The sequence below is a fragment of the Perognathus longimembris genome, chromosome 16 (genome assembly GCF_023159225.1).
Source record: "Perognathus longimembris pacificus isolate PPM17 chromosome 16, ASM2315922v1, whole genome shotgun sequence".
In the NCBI taxonomy this organism is placed as follows: Eukaryota; Metazoa; Chordata; class Mammalia; order Rodentia; family Heteromyidae; genus Perognathus; species Perognathus longimembris.
The window spans coordinates 58,255,623-58,273,150 of record NC_063176.1 but is presented as its reverse complement, the minus strand read 5'-3'; the positions used below and the strand labels follow the sequence as shown (position 1 = coordinate 58,273,150).

Sequence of the window (17,528 nt, the reverse complement as noted above, 5' to 3'; positions counted from 1 at the left end):
GTGGTTCAGACCTCCCAATCCAGTGGGACAGAATCTCCTCCCAATCTGATGAGACAGGACCTCCCCCCCGCTCCGCCGACACACACAACCTGAACTGCCCGGTTTCTCCCCAGTGACCCCCGCGCTGGCCAGAGACGGGCACCCCAGGGACCTGGGCCGGGTGGGATAGCCATGTACCTGGATGCTGGGAGGGGTTTCCCAGGCAGCCCTGCGTCTCCCTCCCTGGGGGCAGCGCTGCGGGTGGGGGCTGACTGGTATGGAGTGGGCCTTTCTCTCTGCCCTGCTTACTCACTGCAGAGGGCTACGTGCTGGCCTTGCTGTGTCCCCAATCAGTGGCCACAGTGTTGTCCCTAGCGACCACCCTAGGGAGGGTCGTGTGAAGGCCAGTGGACTGGGGCTCCTTGCATGGCGGCTCTTACACAGCCTGGACCCACTGCCAGCCAGGGTCCCGGCCCGCAGGGTCTGCAGCCCTGTGCAGGCCACCAGCCTGGAGCCCCACTGGCCAGAGACACCAGCCAGGGTCAGGTGGTGTTATTAGACCCCCACAAGGGTCAACACCAAGACACAAGCCTGTCCCTGGGTGGTGCTGGGAAAGTGGTCAGGTCACCTGTGGGAGGAGGCTGCCTCCTGCCCTGCTCTGGGCCCTAGCCGGAAGGAGCAGCAAGGAGCAGCAAAGAGCAGCTTCCACAGCACTCGCTCAGCGGCCGGGGCAGGCCCTGGCACCTGGTACAGGGCCAGGGCTGAAAGCAGGTGCAGCCTTTCAGATTGAAAGTGCCCAGCTAGCTTCCCGTGGGTCAGCCGGGGAGGGTATCAAGGACAACCAGAGGGGACCATGAGACAGAGCAGGAGCAGGGCCAGGCACTGGCTCTCGCAGCAGAGGTGTGGCCTGGCGCCCTCTAGGAAAGGAGCTCTAGTGACTGCAGCCAGCCAGACCTAGAGAAGGGAGCGGGCAGTGGCTTCCCAGCTTCAGCGGTTGGGGTAGGAGATAACTCACCCACGTGTGGCCTCAGGCCCTGCCAGTGCCAGCACTGGTCAGTGAGACCCCTGTTCTGCCTTGTGCCTTCCTTGGACCACACATTCCAGAGTGTGCCGCTCCACTCTGGGTGTGCAGGTCCGTGAGTGGCTGCAGTGGTGAGCCAGCGGTGGGAATGAAAGCCAGCACTCCTCATCCGCTTGGGGGCGTGGGCCGACAAGGGGCCTCCTGGAGGGAAGGGCCAGGCTGTGCCGCCGTGCAGCCTGGGGTCCTGGAAGCTGCCTCAAAAGGAAGCACCTGCTGTGGGCTCCAGCGCTGGAGCTGGGAGCTTGTGTGTGTACACCAGGCTGGTGCCCATACCGCCGCCCCAGGAGCAGCGAGGCTGCAGCAGGGGCCAGAGCCCCCTGAGTGTGTCTTGCTTTGCTCTCCCACAGGGCAGCTGTGCAGAGGGTAGCCGCTGCGATGAACCAGATGGACCAGAAGAAACACGAGAAGTTTGCAAACCAGTTTAACTATGCGCTGAAGTAAAGGCCTGGGCCCTGTGTGCTGTGCTGCGTTGTGCCGTGCCGTGCTGCTGCCGGGGCTCTCCTCGAGGACAGGAACGCGGGCGCAGGCCCGGCAGAGCCGTGGCCTGTGTGTTCACAGGACGTCCAGAGGGGGGCCTTGGGATGCCTTGCACGAAGGCTGGGAATGTAGCTGGGTGGCAGGGTGCTTGCCCGGCGGGCATGAGGACCCGGGTTCCAGCCCCAGCACCCTAGGGGCGGGGCGGCATTGTGGCACAGACCTAGAATCCCACATTTCATGGACATGGCAACAGGAAAAGAGTGAGCTCCAGGCCAGTCTGTGCCTGTGATCCCGCTTCTCCAGAGGCAGAGATGGGAGGCCATGGTTTGGGGTCGGCTGTGGCATAAAGTTAGTAACACAGGTGTAGTGGTTCACACCAAGAATCCCAACGATACAAAGGCATCAATAGGAGGATAGCAGTCCCAGGTGGGCCTGAACAGAAAGCGAACCATCCTATCTAAAAATAACCTGGAGCAGAAAGGAGGGTGCTCAAGTGGTGGAGCCCCTGCTAGCCAATGTGGGGCCTTCAGTTCAAACCCGCATCACTCAAAACAGGGCCCTCCAGGGATGGCCTCCCTACCCGGAGGCCTCCACCATCTGGGGCAGGGCTGGCCTGTGCCCAGGGCGCAGAGCAGGTGTCTGTCCTCCCCATAGTAGCCACCAGAGACCACTCAGACCACCTCATACACCAGACGCTTCTTATTTGGGTTGGTGGCTGGGATGGGGCTTAAACTTGACCTGATCTCTTGGTCCAGTTATTTGTTTATGGCTGGCACTCTACTACTTGAGCCATATCTCTGGTCCAGCATTTTGCTGGTTAATTGGAGATAAGATTCTCACTCTCTTGCCTGGGCTGGCTTCAAACCTCAATCCTCAGCTCTCCGCCTCCTGAGTAGCTGGGATTACAAGTGGTAGCCATAGCCCCTAGCTGCCCATTCTGTTTTTAACTCAAACACAAAATGCCTGGACTTGCTCTACATCAGAACACAGAACTTCTCGCTGCCTGGCTTCTAGTGACAGCTCTGTTGAGATTCATAAACCACGCAGTTCACCCACGCAGCGTGTCCGCCAGAGGCTGCAGGGGCCCAGTAGCACTGCTTCCAGAGCTTCATCGTGGGAGAGACCGGAGGCCTCTTTCCACTCTCTGTCCCCAGCCTTGGGCCTTGGGAGCTGATCTGCCCTGGCTGGCCCTTGCTGAGTGAATGGGCTCCTGTGGGCGTGGCCTCCCTCCCAGTAATGTTTCCCGCCTCTTGTTCTCCGGCTGTCCCTGCTGTGGGGCTGTTGGGAATATTTGTGTTCAGGCTTTTGTGTGGATGCGAACTCATTTGTTGGCGTCTATACCTAGGATTGAATCACTGGTTCCTAAGGTAACTGTATTTAACTTTTTATTGAACTTGTTTTCCAAGGTGGGTACATTGATTTGCATTCCAGTTATGCCACATTCCTACCAATGCTGGTTAGCCCCCTCCCCTCTCCCTCCCCTCTCATCCTCTCCCTCCCTGCCCCCTTTCTCACTCTCCTTTCCCTCTCTTTCCCACCTTCCCCCTCTCTCAACCCTCTCCCTACCTCTCTTCCCTCCCCTTCCCCCTTTCTTCTCTCCAGTCTTCCTCTCTCTCATCTCTCCTGTGTTCTGTTCTGTGTTCTCTAGTCTCCTCCCCCCCCCCCATCCACACTGTCAACCGAGCCACACCTCCAGCCCCTCTTCTCTCTCTTTAACTTTAGCAGCCTTAGTGTGTGTCAAGAGTTACCTCAGTCTCTGCCTCAGCTTCCATGTACTGGAATTACAGGCGGGTACCACCAGGCCTGCTCTTGATCGTGTCCTTTAAAGCAAACTGTTGTTCATTTTGGTGTCCAAATTTATTTTTTTTCTTCTGTTGCTCTGCTGTTTGTGTCCTCTGTAGGAAATCATTTTGCCAAATTGAGGTGCAAATATTTTTCAGGTCCCAGGTTTTATTCTTAGAGTTTTGTCTTTTTTTTATTTTTTGCTGGTCCTGGGGCTTGAACTCAGGGCTTGGGTGTTGTTTCTGAGCCTCCTTGTGCTCAAGGCTAGTGCTCTACCACTTGAGCCACAGCACCACTTCCACCTTCTTCTGAGTAGCTTATTGAGATAAAAGTCTCATGGACTTTTCTGCATGGGCCGGTTTTGAATCGCTCTTCTCAGATCTCAGCCTCCTGAGTAGGTGTGAGCTGCCAGCACCCGGTTCTCTTCTGAGAGTTTTATAGTTCTAGCTTCTGTGTGTGTGCTGGTACTAGGACTTGAACTTCATCACAGCTGGTGCTCTACCACTTGAACCACGCCTCCACTTCTGGCTCTTTGCTTATAAAGGCAGTTACAGTCACTTAAATTCAGTAGTGAGTACATTTCTTTTTGGACATTGTTACCCCATCCCAGTTCTGGCTTTTTGTTCCTTAATTGGAAATAAGAATGTCAAGGATTTGTCTGCCTAGACTGGCTCTAAACTGCAGTCCTCAGATTTCAGCCTCCTAAGTAGCTAGGATTCCTACAGGCGTGAGCCACTGGCACTCAACAAGTTTATCTCTTAATGTTTGAGTTTTTGACACATTTTGGATGAAGTGTTGTGTGTAGAGTGAAGCAGGGTCAAGTCCACTGTCGTAGGCCAGTGTCTAGCTGTCCCAGCACTGGCTTGCTGGAAAAATTATCCTTTCCCCACTAAACTTTCTTGGAACCCTATTTGATAATCAGCCATACATCTGGACTTGTGATTTATTTCTGGGTGTGACTTCCCTGTTGGCCTATATTTCCTTAAGTGCGAGTTGTCCAGCGTTGTTCTCTTTCAGGATTGCTTCGCCTTTCTGGGTCCCTGTGTTCCCAAATGAATTTACAGGAAAGGTTTGTTGTTTTCTCTATATAGATATAAAAAAGCATCTGATTTTTTTTGTGCCAGTCCTGGGGCCTGAATTCAGGGCCTCAGTGCTTCTTTTTGCTCAAGGCTAGCACTCTACCACTTGAACCACAGCACCACTTCTGGCTTTTTTCTGTATACGTGGTGCTGAGAAATCGAACCCAGGGCTTCATGTATAGGAGGCAAGCACTCTACCACTAGGCCATATTCCCAGCCCACGCAGCTGAAATTTTGATAGAGATTGTAGTCAATCTGTCAGAAAATAATGCTCTCAGTGTTAAGTCTCCTGATTCTCTGTTCAGGTGAATCACCCTTAATTTAACAGTATTTTATGGTTTTATTTCTTCTTTTTTTTTTTTTTTGGCCAGTCCTGGGCTTGAACTCAGGGCCTGAGCACTGCCCCTGGCTTCTTTTTGCTCAAGGCTAGCACTCTGCCACTTGAGCCACAGCGCCACTTCTGGCCGTTTTGTATATATGTGGTGCTAGGGAATCAAACCCAGGGCATCGTGTATACAAGGCAAGCACTCTTGCCACTAGGCCATATTCCCAGCCCCTATTTTATGGGTTTTAGTATAGGAGTTTTTCACATATTTTTAAAAATACCCCTCTGCAAGCTGCAGATTTCTCATGATAGCCACTTGAGCCAGCCCGTCTGTGCAGGGCTCTTACTCCATATGCACTTAACACCAAAGTGCACTCGGTGCCTGCAATGGACCCGTGTCTGTAACCCCTCGCAGCCTGCTCCTGGATTCGGGGTGGTAATGGAGTGTGAAGCAGTTCTCTTGGTTTGCTCCTGGCTGAGTGGCAGTAGTTCTCACGCAGGCTGTCATGGTGCTGAGGGAGGCCTCCAGCTCTTTCTCCAACTCTGCCCTAGTAGTAGTTTCACAGTACATACAGAGAAAACAGCATCAAGAACACCTGCTGATAGGAAGGCCTTTTGTCTTTCCGGTTTTTACTTTTTCCTGAGCACCAGTTGCTGTGCTGGAGGATTTCACTCTGTCCACCTCTGGCCAGACCCTCCTCCAGTCTCCCATCCTTCCTCCACTTCCCCTCCCAGAGCGCTAGGCCTTTCTGTCTTGATTCTGTGGGACTATCCACTGTTGATCACATTAGCAATCAGGCAAGATTTATTCGGGAATCCAAGACAAATGATTTGTTTTGTTTTGATCCTCAGAATTTCCTACCCAGTTAGAGTAGGAAGGAAAAGTAGCCTATCAGCTGGGTCTGGTAGCTCAGGCCCATAATCCTAGCTACTCAGGAGGCTGCGATCTGAGGATCACAGTTCAAAGCCAGCCCAGGCAAAAATGTCAGTGAGACTTAACTGTTGTTAATCACCAAAAAATCTGGAGACGAAGCTGTGGCTCAAGTAGTAGAGCTCTAGCCTTGAGCAAAAAAGCTCAGGAATATCACCTGGGCCCAGAGTTCAAGCCCCAGGACTGGCATTAAAAAGAAAAATAGCCTCTTGTTACATACTGTGGTGTCCCATTTTTATTTTCAAACACTACTTCAGGAGACTCAGTTTCCCTAGAAACCAACAAGGCCTGTCCCGGGGCTCCTGTGGGAGGGTTCTGACTATTACTCAGGGAAATGAGTTGGGTAGCATATAGACAGATGTCTGAAGCCATCAGTCTGTTTTCTGTCCTAGGGACCTTACAAAGTAATTTCCCTCAGAAATAGGATTACTTCATTATCATTTCTCTAGCCAATTCCTTATTTTGTTGTTGAATGTTGTCTTGTTTAAATTTTGTATCCCACTTTTTTTTTTGCCGATCCTGGGGCTTCAACTCAGGGCCTGAGCACTTTCCCTGGCTTCTTTTGGTCAAGGCTACCTCTACCACTTGAGCCACAGCACCACTTCTGTCCTTTTCTGTATATGTGGTGCTGAGGAATGGAACCTAGGGCTTCACACATGCTAGGCAAGCACTCGACCACTAGGCCACATTCCCAGCCCCTATCCCACTTCTCATCTGTAAAAGTTCCTCTTCTGCTTGGTTCTGTGCTTGGAATCATGTTGATTAATATGATCATGCCCCCAAACAACGTGTCCTGGGAAAGGAAAGCTTTACTTTGTAAGTCTGTGTCGAGACACGTGCTTATTAAGTGTTTAAAAGTTAAATAAATGAAGAATATAAAGAAAAAAAGTGTCTGCTTTAATCTTTGTGAGTAGCTGGAATGACAGGCTTGTGCCCCCCCCCACCCCCTACCGAGTGCCGGGCAGTGTTCTTGCCTTCGTAGCTGCATCTAGATTCTTCCTATTGGACTCACCAGGAGCGATTCTTTCCTTGCTACAACAGACCAAGCCAGCCTGCATCTGTTGGGTTCCGGATGGAGTCACAGATGCCCCATGCGTTGGTTGGTCAAGCATCTCTTCAGGTGGCCGTGCTGCCTCCAGTGGGTGTGGTCTAACCTGCAGCTGGAAGCCAGAGTGCTGGTTAGAGCTGCAGGTTTCCTGCCCCTGAGGCTGGGCAGGGAGGGGCGGGGTGGGGCTCATCCTGTGCCTGCTGGTGACATGGTTTTGATGGGATTGCCTCTATTCTTCTTGCCTAATGGCTCTGGCCAGCACCTCTGGTCCAATGTTAAGAAGACATGATGCCTGGCAGGGGAAATCTTTGTCCTGTTCCTGACAGGGGGGGAAGGAAGCTGGCTGGTTTGCAGGTGTCCAGATCCTCTGTCAGATCAGGCTGAGGAAGTTCCCCATACCTCCTTTGTGAATGCTTTTGTCCTGAGGTTGAAATTCAGCAGATAGTTCATTTCCCCTTACTGCCAAATGCTCTTAGTGCCATGTCTTTCCATGGTGTGGTTCTTGCCCTTCATTCTGTTCACAGTGTTCTACTGTTCATTTGTTGAACTAAGCTTGCATTCATGGGTAAGTTTCACGTCCTTATGGTCTATAGTCAGTTTTATATGGTGCTGGGGATCTGCTAGCGTTTTATATCTGTATTTATCAAGATACTGTAGGTCAGTGGGTGTTTTTTTTCCCCCCTGTGATGTGTGTTTCTGTGGCTTTTGGTATAAGTCACTACTAGTCAATCTGTCCTTTTTCTTCATTGTATCTCAGAATCAAACTTGTGTTTTCTGTAGACCGTGTAGACTTGGACCGGATTCTCATCAATCTTTCTGTTCTTTGCTTCGTAGAGAATTGGATCTGTTTACATTCACAGGACCGGTGGGGATGGGTTTTGTGTGTGCCTCTGTCCCTCCATTTTTGTATGTTCGATGTATCTGTTCATTCTCTTGCAGCGTTCTGTCTTTAATATTAAAGTGTCTTTCTCTCACATACCTCAGCAGACAGCTGTGTCCCAGGAGGCCCTCCTGCCCAGAACGCCAGCCCAGTCTCCACCCAGACCATACTGTTCAGTCAGAAGTGAAGGTCCAGCTTCTTTGTGCTCAGGCTCAAAGCAGAGAGTGGAAGGGGCCTTCCTTCTGAGCTACGCAGCCAGAGTGGAAGGGACCTTCCTTCTGAGCTACGCAGCCAGAGAGTGGAAGAAGCTGTAATTACTTCTGAGCTACGCTGAAGTCCTTTCTGCTTGCTTTTTCAGCTAGAGTCTCATGCTTTTGCCCAGGGCCAGCCTCTGACCACAGTCTTCGTATCTCTCCCTATTAAGGAGCTGAGATTACAGGCACGGGCTACGGTGCCTGGTGCCGCCACTGTTCTCACCCTCAGGACTCCCTTTGCTTGGTTCATAACATTCTGGCCACGACCTGGCCGCTCACGGCCTTACTTGGAGCCCGTTGTGCTGCTGCATCAGGCTTGGAAGGCTCGTGTCATTATTTATGCGGATGCTCCTTTGCTCCTCTTCTGCACCCTGCTGGGCACCGTGCGTGCGCTGCTGCGGGGGTGCACGGGCCCTGTGGCCGCACCTGTTTCCTTCACTCCCATCGCTCAGGCCGGTGATCCCGGGTGGCCCATGCTCAGGGCCCACTGAGGTCCGTGGTCACCCGGCGCCATCCGTCCCTCGTGGCCGTGCCGTCCTCCCTGGAGATGCCCTTGGGCTCTCACCCATGATGACTTCCTCATTACTGTTGCTCTCGTCTATGAAACCAGACTCGCGTTGAGTCTTTAGGCTGATGCCCGTCGTTCTTTGTGCGTGCCTACAGAATGGTTGTCTGGTAAGTTCCTCATCGGGACTGTTGGGAGTTTTCCGTTGCTCTGTATGTCTCGTGCTTTCGTTTCTGGGGACTGTGCACATCGAGTCATGACAGGTGGATCTGCAGATCTGAGCCTCCTCCACGGGGTTTCTTGTTGCCGTGGTTAGCCGTTGTTTAGTGAGTCCCCTGGACCAGTTCTGTAGTCTGGGCTCCTTGGCATGTGTAGCCACCAAGGTCTCTGCCGGGTGACCTTGACGTTCAGCCCTTGACTTCTGAGTGAGCTGTGCCTTCCTGCACAGGCTGGGTGTGCTGGGCATGCCTTCCGTCGGAGGGAGGCTGCGGCCAACTCGGCCTCAGCTCTGCTTCCCCTTGCACCGAGCCAGAGACGGGGGGGAGTTCAGGGTTGTCCCAGGGATTGCTGAGCGTACACGTAGCCCTGAGTGTGCACGCACCATGTTCCACCTCCTGGGAAGCCTGCACACAGCCCTGAGTGTGTACACACCGTGTTCTGTATCACAGCCCGTGCACTCAAGGCCATGTGCGTGTTTCCTGGGATGAGGTACATCTGTGTGTGCACGCAGGGCTGTGTGTATGTTTCCTGGGACATGGAATGTTGGGCACACACAGTTGGCCGCAGGCACGTTTCCTGTGTTGTGGAATGCCGCGGCTGCAAGCCCAGGGCGGTGTTACGTTTCCTGGGTCACAGAACATGGTGCGTGCGTGCGTGCGTGCGTGCTCGGGGCTGTGCGCACATCTGGGGTGTGGAATGCTGTGTGTGCATGCCCAGAGCTGTACCACATTTCCTGGGATGCATGCCCTGAGCACGCACGCACGATGTTCCTCATCCCAGGAAACATGACACAGCCCAGGAAATGTGCCCATGGTCAAGTGTGTATGCACACCATTGCCTATGGCAGGAAAGGCACACACAGCGTTCTGCATCCCAGGAGTGTCCATGTGTCCAAGAGCACCGGGTTATCTCACTCCTTTGGAGAGCTTTGCACCACGCTGGTGCAAGTAAACACCAGCCTCACATCAGGTTTTTCTAGAAGCAGCGGACAGGTCAGCCACAGTTGTGGCTGGGGCGCTGGCCTCCCCTCCCAGTGGATTTGTGTGTGTGGTGGGGAACCCAGGGGCTCACACACACTGGGCTTGCACTTGCCACTAAGCGTGGCCATCTTGAGCACACACTCCTTGGACAATCACAAGCCTTGTGTTGATTTCCAATTCTGTAAAGTTGTTTCGTCTGTTGCTTCGATGTGCCCTGGTCTTAGTGGTCTTCCCTAAAGGACACTGGTGACACCAAGGCTTGTGCACTCCCAGCTCAGGCGTGGCTCGGCAGGGCCCGCTCCCAGAGTGGCCGGGGTCTGTGCAGGAAGAATTCCTACCCACTGGCCTGCTCTTCCTGGAGCTGGCACCTTGATTGCTTTCTGAGCCTTTGCCTGCCCTGTGTTCTGTGAATGCTTGATCTCTGCCACATTACAGAAAAGATCATGTCGTTTCTGTTGACGTTTCTCTGAGGGTACAGATGCAACATTTTTCCCTAGGTTTACGAATGTGGTTTCCCTTCACCTCGGGTGTCCGTGTTCTTTGCTCATGTGTCGCAGGGCATGGTTTTGTTTGAGCCGGGGTCTCTGCAGCTCAGGCTGGTCTGACTGTGCCCATCAGAGCCTCACACGTGGCCTAGGCTGTGGGTTTGTTGTCCTGTTGTGCTCCTCCATTTTCCCTGCGGTTGTTGTTAGATGCCTCTCCCCACTTAGAACAGCATCGCAAACTGTCTTCTACTTTTATGGATTCATTCTCACATTTAAGTCATAGATCTCTAAAGTGTGAGCCAGGAAATCTGTTTTAAATTTTAAATGGCTATCCAGTTGTCCTTACACCATTTATTGATAAACTCACTTGAAAAAAAAAAAACCAAACAGATTTTGAAGTCTGCATAGTATATTTAAGTCCCAGCCCTGGTGGCTCAGTTTCTATGGTCTGAGATATCTGCCTATTCATATATTACCATAGCTTTCTGATGACTGCAGATTTGTGACGCAAAGCTGATGGGTTTTTAGGTGAAAGAGCCTTTCTATCTTTTGTCTGTGGGTCAAGTTGGGACATCGGGGATGAGATGTAAGAAGGGTGTTTTTGTAAAACATGACAGAACTAATTGGGTACTCTCATGCTTTTTGTATCCTATCTTTTAAGGCATCTATCTGTCTGATTTTATTATTTGACAGACTTGGGCTGCATGAGTGACTGGCAGGGCAGGGGTGGAGGGTGGGGAAGGAGCCTGCCTTCTGGTTACTAGGGGCAGGTTCTGCCCTCCAGCCCAGGGGCTCAGTGCCTGGCTCGCACGGTGCCTGTCTCACTTGGGTCTCTGAGTCAAACCTGTGGACCAGGGCCTCTTGGGCAGGTATGCCCTGGGGGGCAAAGAGCTGAACTGGCCGAGGAGAGCAGGCGCTGGGGGCCCTCCCAGGATGGGGTGTACACCTTGTGGAGCTGCAGGTCCAGCAAAGTCCTTCTGCCAAGGCTTCCTACGTGTTCCCTTCCTGGGATCCTTGCTACACGTGGCACCTGTCAGCTTTGCCAGAGCCTCGTCGGCGTCCTGCTGCCCCCTAAGAAGTGGAAGGTGACTTTCATCCTGGGAGATGGGTGCCCCACATGATCTGATGTTTTCCCAGAGGGACCAGACTGGCGGTGGCAGGGCGGACCCCCAGATGGGCCACTGCGCGAGACAAGACTACCCGAGAGGAGCCGGCGGGGGCAGTGGGACCGACACTGGACCTGTGGGACGGAGAGGGACTGCATGCCAAAGGCTGCCCAGAAGCAGCCACAGGGCAGGCCCAAGGCCCGCCCCTTCTGCTGACTGTCCTGGTCCAGGGCCAACCTGCCTGGCCACCTCCTCTGCCCTGTCCCTCCACGTGCTAGGCCAGCATCTCCCCACCACCGCAAATGCCACCCTCGCTCCTGGGACTGGGAGGGGCCCTTTGAGCTCCCACGGAACCCTGAGGTCAGAGCCAGGGAAAAGACCCACAGGGGAGAGGGGCCCTTACACACTGGGCCAGACACCGAGCCAGACACAGCACCGGCTCGTGGCTGGGAGAGGGGGAAGAGAGGCACCAAAGCTGTGCCCTCGGTGGAGGCCGCTGGCCTCGCAGAGCCCGCAGCGAGAGGCCTGGCTTCGAGGAGGCCCGAGAGCGCTGACGTGACAGGAAGGGAGGTGCAGAGGAGTCCAGGGCGAGCCTCGTGCAGACCAACAGGCCGGAGGGGTTTGGGGACAAGACTCTGGAAGACGACCACTGTGGCCTGCGGGGCAGCCACGAGCCTGGGTGCAAGTGTTTGGTCTGGGGATAGCCCTGGATAGCAGCAGGAAATCCTCCCGCCGTCTCACTGGGCCCGGCCCGTTCCTCACCCTCCTTGCCCAGGGTACCACATGGCTCAGCTCCGGCCAATGAGGTGCAGGTGGCTGCATTGCCTCCCTCTCTGTGTCTGCGGCCTGAAATAAATCTGTTGGCAGGAGTATCTCCTCCCACCGAGGCTCCTGAGGACAGAGGCCCTGTGTGTCTGGTGCAGCAGCAAGCTGGATGGAGCTAGGTCTTGGGGACTCTGCAATGGCACCTGCCTAGGACTGCCACTGGTCAGGTGCCCTGCGGACAAACCCAGTCCCAAACCACACAACCAGTGGCCACAGACTGTAAGACCCCGGCCTTGCTGGTGGGCCCTCGGTGAGGAAGTTGGTGGGCAGCAGGAGGGGCCCTGGGTGGTGTGGAGGCCGCTGACCCAGCGTGCCTTGCTCTCCACAGGAGGCCTTTCCACAGGAAGACTGCATGGGAGCAGCTCCGCTGCTGTGTGGTGGTCGTGTCCGAGGCTGGCCAGGCGGAGCCCCGGGGAGGACAACGCCTCTGCCCTGAGATGGGAGAGCCTCGCATTAAAAGGGCGCTGGAGGGGGCTGGTCGCCTCCCTCCGGCCTAACTCAGGTTTCTCCAGCCTGGCGTTAGATGCCAGGCTGAGGAATGGTCAGGCAAGGGTGGGTTGTCCCAAACCTGGCTAGGGTGGATGACAGGTCCCGCTGGAGGGTTAGCAAGAAGCAACACCTGTGCTGACGGCCTGTGAGAGGCTGCAGCCGGAACTGTGTGGACCTGGCTGCCTCCTCCGGCGGGGTCCGCCTCCTACGCCCCAGGCTGCTGGCGCGTTACCGGCAGAATCACAGCACAGGGCTTTTGAGGTGGCTCAGGTGAGCAGCCAGGAGTCTTAAGAGACTGGAAGCAGCCCTGTCCCTGTGGTGTGACTCGTGGCTGTGGTTGACAGGGCCAGGAGCCAGGGAGCAGCGATCTGCATGGAGGGGACCTGTCTCCAGGCCCCAAAGCCCCTTTAACACCCTCCACCGCCGGGCAGCCAGGCTGGTGCTACAGGGTCGGGGTGGGGGAGGGGCGCGGGGACAGAACATGCCTTCCATCCTCACCGCAAGGCAGATGTTTCAGTGGCTGGTCCAGCCCAAACCCAACACCTTGGAGGGCTGGGACCCAACTGCCCGGCCAGAGTCCGGGTGTGGACGTCTGCCCTTCATCCCCGAGTGCGGCAGGGCCCTGGGATGTCCCAGCAAAGCTCAGCAAGGTAGGCACAGCCAGGCAAGGTCCTGGGTGGAGGAGACAGGCCTGCATGGCCTTCTCCAGGACAGCTGCAGCCTCTTGCCTGGCAGCCCTAGGACAAAACCTACGGTATGGCTGATGATCTGAGGTGAAGAGCTTTCTGGAACCTTCTAGAGCTCCCTAGCAGCCACCTGAATCCTGGAGGCCCCGAGCTCAGTTGTGGAACTCCAATCATGGGCACCTCACTGTTCCAGGTGGTCCAGAGGCTGGGCCTTACTCACCAAGCCCTGACCGTGGTGCTGAACCTGAAGCCCGGCTTGCACCAGGCTGTGCGGGGCCTGCCACCCTCTCGAGGTTTGGGCAATGGTGGAGGGCTCTGCTGCTTCCCCCCCCCGCCCCCGCCTGCTTTGGGGCTGCTGCTTCTTGCAGTTTGCCACTGATGGTGGTAAACTGGGGGGCGGGGGGGCACAACTTTCATTCCTGCCTGTGGCTTTGCAGTCTCCTACTCCAGAGGAGTAGCTCCACCTAAGGAGGTGAGAACAAGTCACAGCTGAGAAGGCTGTGTCCCAGAAGGGGGGCTTTGATGGCTTCCCTGGCCGGGATGGGTCGCTGCGAAGTCTCGGGTGGGTGGCGCTCTGCAATCCTGCGTTTGTTCCTGAATGGATGCAGCTGCCCCACCCAGCTCAGGAGAGCCTGCACCCCCACAGCCGGGAGAAGTGCTCTGGCGTCTTTGTCCTTCAGGCTGGAGGCTCTGCAGGGCAGGTAGCTCCGCCTGACAACTCCATTTTGCCCTCTGGGAAGCGGGATGCTCCCTCCTGGTCTGGGGCCAGACACAAGTTGACACCCAGAAAGTGTGGTGGCCCGGACAAACTTAGGGGGTTGGACAGGGAGTCGCTGCTTCCTGGCCGCCCGGCCCCTGCCTCTCCCAAGACAGTCCTCCCCTCTGCGCTGGGCCAGCCCCGCCATCGCGATCCCGAGCCAGCTGGGTGCCCGGGCTCACACCCGGGAGACGCCAGGCTCAATACCCCCAGGACCCTCGGTAGCACTGGGGGCTCCACCTTGGCGGGGCTCAAGGAGCAGAACCTGGGCAGGGCGCAGGGCAGGCACCAGAGCCACGAGACCCCAGGTGCGGCCTCCTGCGGTTTATTGAGTGAAGTTCCGCAAAGTGCTAGGGCGGCGTGCGGAGCCGGCCAGTCCCCGCGCGGGCGCGGGCGCAGTCATTCCAGAGGTAAAGCTCTCCGGGGGGCCCGGGGTGTGCAGGGCCTCGCCGGCTCCTGCCTGGTCCGCGCCGGGCCTTCAGAGGTGCGGGGCATAGAAGGCCGGCGCGCCGTAGGTCTGGGAGCCCAGCACGAAGGGCGACAGCACGGCGGGGCTGGACAGGAAGGGCAGCTGCGCGGCGCACACCAGCCCGCCCGGGCCGTGCGCCGGGTACCCCGCGGGGCCGTGCATGGCGAGCGGCGCGCCCATGGGCGGCGAGGGGCTCAGGGGGCTGAGGCCGCCCGCCAGCCCCGCGCCGGGCCCCGCGCCGGGCCCCGCGCCCCCGCCGCCGCCGGTGGGCGCGCTGGTGTCCGCGCCCGGGTTTTGCTTCTTCCATTTGGTTCGGCGGTTCTGGAACCAGATCTTCACCTGCGTCTCGGTGAGGCTCAGCGACAGCGCCAGGTTGAGGCGCTCGCACACCGACAGGTAGCGCGTGGCCTTGAACTTGTTCTCCAGCGCCACGAGCTGCTCGTAGGTGAAGGCGGTGCGCGCGCGCCGCGGCTTCCCCGACTTGGAGTCGGAGCCCGTGCGCTTCCGCTTGGGCTTGGCCGCCGCGCCGGGCGCGGTCCCGGTGCCCCCGGCCGCGGTGGCGGCCGCCGCGGGGCCGGGCATGCCGGGCCCCGAGCTCCCTCGCGGCCCCGCGGCCGGCCCCGCGCCGCCCGGGGACGCCGCGGCCTCGGCCGCTCCGGAGCAGCCCGACCCGCGGGCCCCGGGGCCGCCGTCGCCCCGCACCGCCGCCTCCTCCGCGCCCCGCGCCGGCGCCTCGTCCTCCTCCTCCTCCTCCGGCGCGTCGTCCCCGCTGTCCGCGCTCGGGCTGCGCCCGCCACCGCCGCTGCTGTAGCCGTTGGCCTCGGCCTCCTCGGCCTGGTGGGGGTCACCGGCACCTGTGGGCGGCGGGACAGGAGAGGATGGGGTCAGGCGCGCGCCCCGCCACCCTGCCGGCTCCCTCCCGTCCCCGCGCCCGCTCCCTCCTTCGCCCCCCCGGCGCCCCCGGGGCGATTTCGTTTTCGCCTCCCGTTCCCCATCCAGTTTCGTTTCTTCCGGCCCGCACCCGGTCCCCGCTCCCCGGCCCGCCCCGTCCAGCCGGCCCCCGGCGGGCGCCGGCCAGGGCTGAGCTGCCGAGGGGACCACCGAGAGTCCCGATCGATCCCCGGGGCGGACACGAACTTAATTAAACTTCCTCCGTGTCGTGTACAAACCAGTTAGAGGCCACTTAATTTATTCCAGCGCATATTACCCTCCCATTACAGCGGGCGCGGGGCCAGCCAAGTACAGCGCGCGGGCCAGGCCCCTGCCCACGGGGCAGGCGCCTCCGGGGTGGAAGCCGCCCACCCGGCCCCGGCCCCGGCCCCGCAGCGGCCGGCGTCAGGCCGCGAGCCACCCCCGCCCCGCTGGGGCTGCCCGGGCCGTGGGCACCGAGGCCCCCCGGGCAGGAGCCCGAGCCGCAGACCCACAGCTCCTAGGCGGAGGCCCGGGCAGCACTCCGCGTCTGGAAGGCGAGACGGCCTCTCTCCGGGCACTGTGTGTGTGCACGCGTGTCCCCGCGGCCCCACAGGTGGTCTCGAGCCACAGGCAGCCGGCCCCCGGCCCCGTGCGTGCCGAGCGAGGCCTTGCTCTCTGGCAGGTCTGTGTGGAGCAGCTGGGCCACAGACAATGAACTTGTCACTGGCAGATTCCTCTGGAGGTGGGGGCGGGGGGGACTGGCCCTGGTACCCCACGACCGCAGGTGGCCTGCCCTCAACCGGGCCGCGTGCAGAGCTGTTGCCCGGGGGCCCAGGGCCGCCCGGCCGGCACAGCTGTCCTTCCCCGCTGCGCCCGGCCGGTCCCTCTGGAGAGGGGCGCCCGGGAGGTTCTGCGGGCGCGCGTGTGGGGTCCCCAGGCCGGCTCCTCCGCGCACAGCCGGCAGGGGCCCTTCCCAGCCCGCCGCGCGCCATCTCTCCTCGGCCCGAGCCGGCCCGCTCCGCGCCCGCTCGCCGAGTCCGAAGAGGCGCCGGGGCCGAAGTTGGAGGGAGGGGAGGTGGGGGAGGGGGCACAAAAAGCAATCAGGAGCGGGTCGAATGCAATTCGCGATCAATAGCGGCCCCTAATAAGTGTAATAGGTTTTAATCGAGTAATTATCCGAATTTTGACCCTATAATTTAGATGTTGGGGGGAGCTTGCAAGGTGCTTGAAAGAGATATGCATGCGCCGTAATGGGATATCGACCGCACTGGGGGCGCGGGCCGCCCCATTACCGGCCGCTTTCCGCCGCTAAGCACATTTCCCCTTAACTGTAATCGAAGGGATTTAATTGTTTTTCCAGAGATAACCAGCGTTTTGTCACAATTAGTCTGATTTGTCCCAAAAAAGGGGGAGGGAGGGAGGGCGGGCGGCTGGAGCAGCCGCGGTGGGGGCGGGGAGGTCACCGGGGCCGCCGCTCGCTCCCCTCGGCCGCCAGCGCCCACTTCCCTCCGAGGCCGCGGCGGCCCCGGTGAGGCCTGGCCGGGCGCCGCAGCCCCGGGCCTGGTGGCGCGGAGCCTTCCCGGAGGCCCCGCGCGGCGCGGGCTCTGCAGTCCGGGTCGGACGGAGGCCGCGGGTGGGCCGGCGCGGACCCCGTGCTCGGCGAACTTTCCACCGGGCCCGGGCGCCGGCCGCGGCCCGGGGTCCGGGGCGCCGGGCGCGCGGGAGCCGGCGGCGCCCGGCCCCGGGGCTCTGCACCGCCCTTTCCTACTCACTCTGCGGCTCGGCTCCCGGGGCGGCGCCGACTCCTTCGGCGGCGGCGGCGGCGTGGGTTCGGCGCTCCAACTCCTCGGTGCGCGGCGGGCGTCCCGTGGCGGCGGGCGGCAGGGCGCACGGGGCCGGGGCGCAGGGGGCGCACGCAGCGGGCGCCCCGGGGCCAAGCAGCACGCAGCGGCGCCTTCTGCTGTTGAACTTATTGGGGTCCAGGATGTCCAGCACCGAGAAGGAGGTGGGGCGCGGGGGCGCGGCGGGCCGAGCCGCTCCCGCACCTTCGGGCGCCGCGGGCACCGTGTCGCTAGCCGCCAGCGGCGGGGCCCCGGCTCGGGGGAAGCCGGGGAGGTCGGCGCGCCCCTCCATAGCGTCCCGAGCTGCGGCGGCCGGGGCGGCGGGCGCGGGCCCCAGGCCCGGCCCGGGCGGCGGCGGCGGCGGCGGCGGGGGCAGCGCGGGGACGTCCCCGGGAGCCGCCGGGCCGTTGGCGCTCAT

At 59.0% G+C, this 17,528-nt stretch overlaps 2 protein-coding genes and 1 long non-coding RNA gene across 4 annotated transcripts in view; 1 reads left to right on the top strand and 2 right to left on the bottom strand.

The window, feature by feature from the left end:
- The window catches only part of Uvssa (UV stimulated scaffold protein A), a 28,851-nt gene extending 26,552 nt beyond the window's left edge, over nucleotides 1–2,299 (top strand). Inside the window, exon 13 of one of the 2 annotated variants that reach the window (XM_048364818.1) lies at nucleotides 1,408–2,299. In XM_048364818.1, coding sequence (XP_048220775.1) covers nucleotides 1,408–1,501 — 94 coding nt within the window. In that variant the 3' untranslated portion in view covers nucleotides 1,502–2,299. The remainder of the gene's footprint in view (nucleotides 1–1,407) is intronic. The other variant, XM_048364816.1, reaches the window with a different exon arrangement.
- A 3,737-nt stretch (nucleotides 2,300–6,036) lies between these two features.
- Nucleotides 6,037–6,434, bottom strand: LOC125364979. Its single transcript, XR_007213608.1, has 2 exons — nucleotides 6,342–6,434; nucleotides 6,037–6,133 (listed from the first exon to the last, which is right to left on the bottom strand). It is a non-coding gene; the product is annotated as an uncharacterized LOC125364979 (long non-coding RNA).
- Nucleotides 6,435–14,366: 7,932 nt separating this feature from the next.
- Nkx1-1 (NK1 homeobox 1) lies at nucleotides 14,367–17,528 on the bottom strand. Its single transcript, XM_048364820.1, has 2 exons — nucleotides 17,042–17,528; nucleotides 14,367–15,211 (listed from the first exon to the last, which is right to left on the bottom strand). The coding sequence occupies exons 1-2, from the start codon at nucleotides 17,526–17,528 to the stop codon at nucleotides 14,367–14,369; spliced, it is 1,332 nt and encodes a 443-aa protein (XP_048220777.1).